This window comes from Artibeus jamaicensis, unplaced genomic scaffold, assembly GCF_021234435.1.
Source record: "Artibeus jamaicensis isolate MK-2021 breed Jamaican fruit bat unplaced genomic scaffold, CSHL_Jam_final contig_332, whole genome shotgun sequence".
Classification (NCBI taxonomy): Eukaryota; Metazoa; Chordata; class Mammalia; order Chiroptera; family Phyllostomidae; genus Artibeus; species Artibeus jamaicensis.
The window spans coordinates 20,800,073-20,811,030 of NW_026521788.1; the positions used below are offsets into that span (position 1 = coordinate 20,800,073).

General features: G+C 35.7%; 1 protein-coding gene across 3 annotated transcripts in view; it reads left to right on the forward strand.

Annotated features, from left to right (window-relative positions):
- The window catches only part of CCAR1 (cell division cycle and apoptosis regulator 1), a 52,318-nt gene extending 44,112 nt beyond the window's left edge, over positions 1 to 8,206 (forward strand). For all 3 annotated transcript variants that reach the window (XM_037130553.2, XM_037130554.2, XM_053663948.1), the window contains exons 20-25: positions 4,285 to 4,367; positions 4,702 to 4,848; positions 5,718 to 5,838; positions 5,933 to 6,118; positions 6,549 to 6,754; positions 7,861 to 8,206. In XM_037130553.2, the coding sequence (XP_036986448.1) occupies positions 4,285 to 4,367; positions 4,702 to 4,848; positions 5,718 to 5,838; positions 5,933 to 6,118; positions 6,549 to 6,754; positions 7,861 to 7,920 (803 nt within the window). In that variant the 3' untranslated portion in view covers positions 7,921 to 8,206. The remainder of the gene's footprint in view (positions 1 to 4,284; positions 4,368 to 4,701; positions 4,849 to 5,717; positions 5,839 to 5,932; positions 6,119 to 6,548; positions 6,755 to 7,860) is intronic.
- The last annotated feature ends 2,752 nt before the right edge of the window (positions 8,207 to 10,958 follow it).

Genomic DNA, 10,958 nt, shown 5'->3' on the forward strand with positions numbered 1-10,958 from the left:
TCATAGAATGTGATTTTTTTTTTTTTTTGTAACTGGCTTCTTTTCTCTTAGCATAATGTTATCAAGGTTCATGCATGTTTTAACATGTATAGTGTCTTTAATATAAAGTTTTCTCTGTATTGTTACTGTTCAAATACAACATCTTACCTAAAGCAGTCTTTCCCACAGTGTCCCATGATATTAACAGGTATTAAGCTTAATAAAGCGTGTTGGAGCCAAATAAATTTGGGAGACTTGGGTTAAAAAAAATTATGCATGTTTCACCACAAATTTTCTTAGCTGTTTATGTATTTTGTGGATGTTCAGAAAGGAAATAATAGTGTGAAATATTTATGAATATCTTTTTCTCTTTAAAATTTTATTCATTTGTAGACAGGGGGAAAGGAGGGAGAGAAACATCAATGTGTGGTTGCCCCTCACCTGCGCCCCCTGGGGGCCTGGCCCACAACCCAGGCATGTGCTCTCACTGGAATTGAACTTGCGACCCTTTGGTTCACAGGCTGGTGTTCAATCCACTGAACCACACAGTTAGGGCTATTTATGAATATCTTTGTAACATTTTAAGGACTATTTAACCTCTGGTGTTTACTCTCTCTCCTTATATATTTTATCAACAAACTTGTTCTCTGCTCTTTTGGTGCAAAATTCCTCTTGAAAATTTTTCAACAGAGCACTAACTGCTAAAGGCTATTTAGTTTTTAAATATGGTTCATGAGACTTTCGGCCAAGATAGAGGCGTAGGTAGAACCACTGTGCCTCCTCGTACAACCAAGTTTAAAGACAACAAAGTTTTAGTAACAAAAATGCAACCAAAACACAGAAAATTCAGCTGAACGGAAGTCCAACAACAACGAACCGTTCAGCCAGACCGGTAAGAGGGGCGGAGCCAGCAGCTGGCGGAGTGGGGGTCACACAGGAAAAATCGGCCAGACGGACCCAGGCACGCAGGCAGCGGTTGGCAGATCCCAGACATGGGGTGGCAATGGGCAGATCCAGTGAGGGCACAAGGTGGCTGCCTGACCGGGGTCACACATTTACTTGCAGATAAACCAGGCGAAGGAGCAAGCAGTGAGACAAACCACGGAAGCCCCAGCGGCTTTCGGGAAGCAGCAGAGGGGACCGCTATTATACCTCTCTGACCCCGCCCCCACATACAGGGTCACAGACTAGCGACCTGGGTTGTCCCACCCTGGTGAACACCTGAGGCTCTGCCCCTCATATGTAACAGGCGCAAACAGACCAAAATATTATGGCCTCACAAACAACTCAAAGCCCCAGAGCCAGTAATTCTAAGCGACCAACAAACAGCCAACCTATCAGATGCACAGTTCAAAACACTGGTGATCAGGATGCTCACAGAACTGGTTGATTTTAGTCACAAATTAAAGGAACAGGTGAAGGCTAAACTAATTGAAATGAAAGGAAATTCACAGGAAACCAATAGTAATGGAAAGGAAACTGGGACTCAAATCAAGGGAGTGGACCCGAAGGAAGAAAAAAATGACCAAACAGAAGAGGATGAAGGAACAAGAATTCAAAAAAATGAGGAGAGGCTTAAGAACCTTCAGGACATCTTTAAATGCTCCAACATCCAAATTTAGGGGTACCAGAAGGGGAAGAGGAAGAGCGACAAGTGGAAAACTTACTTGAACAAATAATAAAGGAGAACTTCCCCGTTCTGGCAAAGGCAATAGACTTCCAGGAAATCCAGGAAGCTCAGAGAGTCAGTCCCAAAGAAGTTGGACCCAAGAAGGAACACACCAAGGCACATCATCATTACATTAGCCAAGATTAAAATGAAGGAGAAAATCCTAGAAACAGCCAGAGATAAGGGGATAGTCACCTACAAAGGAGTTCCCATCAGACTGTCAGCTGAGTTCTCAAAAGAGACCTTCCAGGCAAGAAAGAGGCTGGAAAGACGTATTCCAAGTCATGAAATCCAAAGACCAACATCCAAGATTGGTCTATCCAGCAAAGCTTTCATTTAGAATGGAAGGACAGATAAAGTGCTTCTCAGATAAGATCAAATTCAAGAAGTTCATCATCACCAAGCCCTTATTATGTGAAAGGTTAAAGGGACTTATCTAAGAAAAAGAAGATAAAAAAGATGAACAGTGAAAGGACAGCAAACTCAGTTATTAAGAACCACACCTAAAACAAAAGCAAACTAAGAGGACAGCTAGGTCAGGAGCAGAACCACAGAAATGAAGATCACATGGAGAGTTAGCAACAGGGGTGCAGGAGGAGGAGAAGGGGGGAGAAGATACAGAGAATAAGCATAGATGGTAGGTAGAAAATAGACGGGGGAGGACAAGAATAGTATGGGAAATATAGAATCTAAAGAACTTGTGACACAACATAAATGAAAGGGGGATAGTGGGGGAGGGGTGTGCAGGGTGGAAGGGAATGAAGGGGGAAATAGAACAACTGTAATGGCATAATCAATAAATATATTTTAAAAATATGGTTCATGAAAGAATGATGTATTAGTTTATTGGGTCTTCTGTATAAAGTACCTCATACTGGGTGGCTTAATAGATATTTATTGTCTCAGCTCTGTTGGCTAAAAAAGTCTGAGGTCTGAGATCAAGGAGTCACTGAAGTTGGTTCTTTCTGAGGACTATGAAGAAAATCTGTCCCAGGAAGCTCTCCTTGGTTTGTAGGGGGCATCTCTGTGTCCAAAGTTCCTCTTTCTATAAAGATACTAGTCATATGTCCTCAGATGAGGACCAAAAATAATAATAATAACACCAGTCATTGGATTAGAGTTCATCCTAATGACCTGTTTTTAACTTGATTGCCTCTGTATAGACCCCTTCTAATAAGGTAACACTCAGAGGTATTGGGGGTTAGGACTTCAACATACCAGCTTTAGGGGCTACATTTCAACCCTTAGCAGACTATTTCTTTAATATTCTCTAACAAGCTGGTAAAGGTGCTTGACAATGAAGGTGATGGCTGAGGTCTTGGAGAACTGCACAACCTAGAGATAGGGAAGAGAAAGTTTACTATTTTCTAGTAGCTTCTTGTATATTTTGAATTTTGCACAAGTTGGATTATATTTTTTTAATGAATAACAAAAGATGGTATTCTCATCTAGAAAATAAAGTTAGTGTCATGCCTTGACTGGTGTGGCTCAGTTGGTCAGGTGCTGTCCCTCAAAGCAGGGGGGTTGCCAGCTGGATTCCACTTTGGGGCACATGTGGAGGGTAGCCAGTAGGTGTTTCTCACATCAATGTTTCTCTCCCTCTCTTTCTCCTTCCCCTCTCTCTAGAAATAAATAAGTAAAATCTTTAGTAAAACAGAAGTTACGGTCATGACTTCAACTGCTCCAGTATGCTTTTTGGTATTTGAATTTTATTAAGACTGTTTACTAGAGTACAGATTTCAAGTCATGTCTTCCACAGTAGAGAATCACCTTATTTTTTTCTTTTCTTTTTTTTAGAAAAATTTATCCAAGTTTTCACCTTTTATCAGGGAATCTTATGTTAGTATTAGTACATCTGGAATATGTGGATGTTAATAACACTGTTAGGCCTTCATTATCTTAAGAACATCTCAATATCTTTCTTGTATGTAATATTTTCTTGCAATATTTTATTTTTAGTCAGTTTTACTGTGTTGACTGTTTTTAGCTTTTAGAAAATATCCTTTGTCTTATTTAAATTTGTATAATATTTTTCAATTTTATGTATTCATGTTTTGAACTGTGTCATCCAGATATTTATAGAATTAAGTTTTTCTATTTGGGTCAATAAAATCAGTTTTTTTCTTTCCCATCAGTCTCTTTATAAAGTTCTTCTTTTTATTCTTTATAATTGTTTCTTACAAAATCTATTTTTTATTCATATATTCATTGCTAATGTCTTTTTAAATTGAGCTTATTGGGGTGACATTGGCTAATAAAATGATAGGTTTCAGGGGTACAATTCTATAATATATGTGTGTATGTATGTATGTATGTATATATGTATATTTTATTTTTAGAGAGGGGAAGGGAAGAAGAAAGAGGGAGAGAAATGTTAATGTGTGGTTGCCTCTAGTGTGCCGCCAGGTGTATGCCCTGACTGGGAGTTGAACTGGAGACATTTTGGTTCACAGGCCTGCACTCAGTTCAGTGAGCCGCACCAACCAGAGCTGTCTATATAGTGTATTGTGTGTTCACTACCCCTTTCACTAATGTGTTTTGAAACTGATCAGTAATAGAAAAGTATTTTTGGTTTCTGTTGTAGTTGAAAATCTGTATTAATGAGTTTTTTTGCGGCTGCTATTATTCTTTTATAGATCGGGATGAAGAAGAAATAAACAAACGAGATGACAAAAGAGATATCAACAGGTACTGCAAGGAGAGGCCCTCTAAAGATAAGGTATTTATTGTTCACTGTATTCTTTATAATGTGATCATTCTATTTCTTGCATAATCCAGACTTCTTATTAAGCATAACACAGTCATCAAGTTTATTGGTCCTTGTGTACCCTTATATTACCACTCAGAGCAAAATTCCGATATTTTGATATTTGTGGTTATGTCAGATAATCAGTATGTCTTATTCCTTTCTCCCATACACATAAACCAGATCAACTTATTTGAACTAAGGTGAGGTAGAGGCGTTTTCCAGTTTTTGCTATTACATGGACACAGTCTCAATTTCTCACTTTTCAGGGGTAAAATATATACTATATCTTCTACATTTTGTTTAGGAAAAAGAAAAGACTCAGATGATCACAATTAACAGGGATCTGTTAATGGCATTTGTTTATTTTGATCAAAGCCATTGTGGTTACCTTCTTGAAAAGGATTTGGAAGAAATACTTTATACTCTTGGACTACATCTTTCTCGGGCTCAGGTAATCTTGTGAATATTTAAAATGAAAATTATTTTTACGTACTTTCTTAATCTCTACTTTTTGAAATATGAAAGCAATATAGTATATATGTACTAAATATAATAAGAATATAGTCAAACTTCTGAAATGTGTAAAGTAAAAAGGTTGAAAAGTTCCCTCTCTCTGGTTCCCATTCAGTATGAATGAAATCATTCGATGCATATTGGTAGACAACTTTTTAAAATATATATTTTAAATATATTTATTTATTTTTAGAGAGAGGGGAAGGGAAGGAGAAAGAGAAACATCAGTGTGTGGTTGCCTCTCACGTGCCCCACGCTGGGGCATGCCTGCAACCCAGGCATGTGCCCTGACTGGGAATGGAACCAGCAACTATTTGATTCACAGACCTGCTCTCAGTGCACTGTACTGTACCAGCCAGGGCCCACTTTTTTCATTTAACAATCTGTCAGGGGTATTTTACCCTGAAAACAGTGACCCACTTTATTATTTTTCTGACTACTTAGTATTACATGGTATATATGCATCATAAATGCATTAACTAGTCCCCGTTGCTGGCTGGTTTTCCATTTTTTAGAATTGTAAACTATGCTGTAATAAACGTCTTTGGACATCTACTTTGTTGTAGTGTTTATATCATTGTTAGATTTTTTTCAACAAAAGTTGTTTCAGATGATAATTGGGACTTTAGATTTATAGGGAAGACAGTTTAAAGGTTAAGTGCTCTCTAATTGAGCCTATAGGAGTGCATACCTGTGAATACAGATGCCATTGATGTTTATTATATGTGAAAATTAGAATATAGTTTTTCTTCTAACAGAGTTAAAAACTTATTTTCATTTTTAAAATTTGGTTAACTTGTATAACAGGTAAAGAAGCTTCTTAATAAAGTAGTACTCCGTGAATCTTGCTTTTACCGGAAATTAACAGATACCTCAAAAGATGAAGAAAACCATGAGGAGTCTGAAGCACTACAAGAAGACATGCTAGGTTTGAGTGTATTGTTTTTTAAAATGTGTCATTATATAATTGTGTTATCCATTAAAGAAAAATAAAGTATGGTATGTTTTATATTATGTCATAGGAAACAGGTTGTTACTTCCAACACCAACAGTAAAACAGGAATCCAAGGATGTGGAAGAAAATGTTGGCCTTATTGTGTACAATGGTGCAATGGTAGATGTAGGAAGCCTGTTGCAAAAATTGGAAAAGAGTGAAAAAGTAAGAGCTGAAGTAGAGCAGAAGCTACAGTTACTAGAAGAAAAAACTGGTAAGGAAGAGAATTGGATATGTCAGTACTTCTAACACCCTATTGGAATACATATGTATGTGTATTTACACATACCTGTACATATATGCATAGTCAAACCATATGTTTTAGTCTAGGCCACATAATGTAACTTTACTTTTGACCATTTCTGTTAAAGGTTAGAAATCCCTTTGCTTTATAAGAATAAATCTTAGATCTTCACATATATTCTCAGGTTTGTTTTTTTCTATTGCATCCTTTTAATTCTCCTAGTTTTGACCAGTTTCTGCTACTCTGTCTAGTCTGTACAATCATCTAAAAATGGAACGTGGATTTAGAAGTAATACATAGGTAAAACTTAAGTGAGTATTACAGTGTGCTTTGTAACTGTTGAAATTGACATTCATGGCCATTTTAAGGAATTATATATGCTTTTGTTTTATTTTAACAGAAGAAGATGAAAAAACCATATTAAATTTGGAGAATTCCAACAAAAGTCTCTCTGGTGAACTCAGAGAAGTTAAAAAGGACCTTAGTCAGTTACAAGAAAACTTAAAGGTTTCAGAAAACATGAATTTGCAATTTGAAAACCAACTGAATAAGACAATCAGAAATTTATCCACAGTAATGGATGAAATCCACACTGTTCTCAAAAAGGTCAGCAGTTTGTAAATTTTATAATTTCCTTGAAAATATTCATAATTTATTTTATTTTTAAATCCATTTCTGGCGATTTAATGTTTTTAAGCTCTAAGTGGTTTTTTAGGAGCAAATAATTGTAATATTTTCCCCTTCCTCAGACTGTTCCAAAGCAATTCCAAAAGTACTATATTTTTATAGAACTTAATTGGGCCCTGGCTGCTGTAGCTCAGTGGATTGAGCATGAGTTGCAAACCAAAGGGTCACCAGTTCGATTCCCAGTCAGGGCACATGCCTGGGTTGCACATCAGGTCCCCAGTGGGGACATGTGGGAGGCAACCACACATTGATGTTTCTCTCCCTCTCGTTCTCCCTCCCCCCCCCCCGAAAATAAATAAATAAAACCTAAAAAAAAAAGAACTTAATCGGGATATCAGCATAGTTTATGTGTACAGACTTTTTCTTTTTAAAGAACGGTTTTGTTTTTTTAATCCTTACCTAAGGATATTTTGTGTATTGATTTTAGAGAGAGAATAGGGAAGAGAGCAAGAGAGAAACACCAGTGTGAAAGGTAAACCTCAGTTGGTTGCCTCTTGTCCCATACACAGTCCCATATGCACTGTGACAGGATCAAACCTGCAGCCTTTTGATGATGGAACAGTGCTCCAACCAACTGACCCACCCAGCCAGGGCACCATTCACTCCTTTTTGAAACCCATTCACTGTTGTGGAGGGTTAAGAAACTCTTTGGCACTCTCAAAATTAATTTATTAGTATTCTTGTTACTAAAAAAGAATCTAGTAACTCAGTGCCATTGTAAACTAATCTCCATAACTGAGAGATCTTCCACCATCTTACCTTTCAGAACAAGAAGAAGAAAAATATACAAGGATTTCGCTAGTCTTATTCCTGAGAGAACCTCTGATTTCTCGGGGTTCAGATGGCTTTCTCAAATGCTAGAAGCCATTCTGCTTAGAATTCAAAAATGACTTTCATAGTTGCCCCCCCAGTGTCAATTTTCCATAGATAGGAAAATGGAGTATCTCTGTTTACTAATGTTGATTATTTTTTATAGCTACATTTAAGAGCATTTAATAAAATATACTTTTCTTTGTATTTTATAGGATAATGTGAAGAGTGACGATAAAGATCAGAAATCCAAGGAGAATGGTGCAAGTGTATGATGATACGTGTAGTGATGAGGAATGCTGTTAAATAATGTAATATAAAAAATCATGATACAAGATGTTTGGAAGTGATGCATGTTTGATTTTAGTAGTATAAATGTTAGTTCAAATGATGTATAAAGTTTTATGAATGTGAGAGTCTCTGCTTTTGAAAATTGCTTGTAATTCCTGGCATTCAAATTATTAAACACTCCTTGAGCGAAATAATTTTGCATTGCAAAATGTTTTAGGATGAACTTTGTTATAGTTTTAACCCCAATAAAGTTCATCTATTTAATTGACAGTAGTATTTAATTACAAAACGTTTTTTATTAAAACACCTAGAAAATTATAGTAATTTTATTTAATTCTTATTAGGGTTTAAATTTTTTTTGTTTTTAGTATTCTAAGATTCAGTATAAATCATAAAGTAGCATGCTACTTAAGTTTTGCAAGTGTTATATCAAAAATATTCATTTAAAATTCAGTTTATCCAAAGGACAGTCATCAAAAACTAAAAAGGCACTGACAGTTACCACTGATATTATATATGTGAGGCTTTAAATAGAACTAATAGTTCTGATGTTAATGTTACTGCTTTCAATGAAATTGCTCTATTTTCTAAGAGTAACATCTATATTACTTACAATTTTGAGGGGATTTTTGCAGTATATATCTAAGTGTACAGCTTAGTACCAAGCCAGTAGGTGTCAGTGTGATGCCTTGAGTTAAGCCTTGTTTAATTAAAAATAATATTTTTATTAGTCTGTGTACTTCCTTCAGAATTCTACTGGACACATAAGATTAGCAGCTGTTGAGTGCTAAGGGTAAGAAATGCTATATACTGTTAAGTAGTGGTTCTCAACAGGTGGTGAATTTATCCCCAGAGGACAAGTTCATAGTGTCTTAATACATTTCTACTTGTCATGACTGAGTGAATGGTATTGGCATATAGTTGGTAGAGGTCAAGGATGCAACATCCTACATTGCATAGGAGAGCCCCCTACAACAAAGATTTATATCCAACCCTGGGTTAGTAGTACCCAGGTTGAGAAACTCTGATTTAAAGTAGTATTGGGTTAAGTGATATGTCTTTGAGTTGCTATTTTTTGGTCTTACGGGTTTTGTTTTTTTTTTTTTAACAGCTCTGAAGTAAGATTACAGACTGATCCATAATTTGTAATTATTTTCTGCACCTTTGAAGGAAGATGAAACATTATGGTTATTTGGAAATAAGCTTTTAAACTAAAATCTTGCAGATAAACTTTTAACTAAAAACCAGCAAAGAATATATTAGTTCCTTAATATTTTTTGTTGCAGTAAGTGAGAAAAATAATTATAAAGCCCATCTGTCAGACTTATTTTTCCCAGACATTAAACTTAAATCAGAATAATACTGGGAGAATGGAGAAAAACCATAAATATTTTCACTATATGATTTCTTGGAGGTAAATTTCTAAGCTAGGGAAAAAAGCAAGTTACATATAGAAAATTTGTTGTTAGAGAAAATGAGGAAAAGAGAACTTGTTTTTGCCTTTTTTTAATTGTTTTGAATATTCAGAAGTAAAAATATAGCCTATTCTCTAACGGTAATTTATTCTCTCATTTAACATTACCCAAGTCAAAAAACTTAATCATATAACAAAGTAGTCTGTAAGATTTAATTTTATTTTGCCATCATTTTTACCTCCTCAATGCCTGTTTTTGCATTTGTAGTGCTTGGTTCACAGTCATTGTGGGACAATTGAAATTTAAGAAGTTAGTATTTCTGAATTTTGCTTAAGTCCTGGAAAATTACTCTTCAGAATCACGACAACACAAAAAAATACTTTTTAAAGAGAATTGCGGTGACACTTAGACTTTGCTTATGTATACTTTTCACTCCTTTCAAAATGTTCAGTAATAATGCAACTCATACTTTTAAATATCTTACCTGGTCTGATCCCCTAACCACAACCTGTTACTACTTGGAATTGGAGGTGACTGACTAATAATGGGTTTATGAATCAGATTATTCAGAGACTATAGGATTCTTCTCCAGCTCACTTAAGCATGTATGCCCCTTTAAGATGATTCGAGGTACCCTCGTCTTTCATCCTAACAATCCTAAAATTGAATGAGTGGATAGTTTTACTGATGAAGAAAATGAGAATCTTAATCCCATTATAAAATTCAAGTAGCAAAAGAGTGCTGGTTCTTGGGTATTAGCTGTCCCGATAGAGGAAAGAACTTCTGTTTCCACTTCTGTTGTGAAATTGATAGTGAACCATTACAAGAGACAGTGGGACTGCTTGGATTACTAGAAATAATACCAACATGTTTTGGAAAAGCGAAGATTAGGCCTAAGCGTCTGAAAATAGTCATCAAAGCAAAACAATTAAAAAATTTTTGAATGCAATCCAAAGAATTAATGTTACAAGATACTATCTCAGGATATTTGAAATATATTCCATAAACAAAATGCTAGAAATGGTCAAGGCAGGAAACTTATCAGAGTCAGAAATAACCACTTGTTGACACTTAATACACTTGGCAAATCTCAGAGGTGATTTCGGTATTCTAATAACATCTGATTTTGGATGACACCAGATTTCATAGGCTCATAGAGTATTTTATATAATTAACTTCAATGTATATTAACAATTTGAACAAATTATGTTTTGAGGAATTCCACAATCACAGGGATTTTTACCACTTCCTCTTTCATGTGTTTTACTAGAGTGAAATGCAAATAATTTAGCTGTCAATTCTTTGGAAAACATTGTCTCAGTGTAAGTGTAAAACCAAAGAAACGTAAAAACCCTGAACTAGGTGGGCTAGAGTAGGTGGGACAGATTAGCTGACGCCCTTCTCATCTACCTCTCTGTTCACCCTGAGAATTTTTGTGACACTGAACATGTTACCATGTAACTGTGCCTCAACCTCTGCGCTGGTACAGGACTGTCATAGAACATTCCATCAGCTGTGTACCCCTAGGCATTTTCTCTTTAATTCTGTAGCGGCCAGGATAAATAATAATGCCTTTGCTAAGGGTCAAAACTTCGAAGATTTCTGCT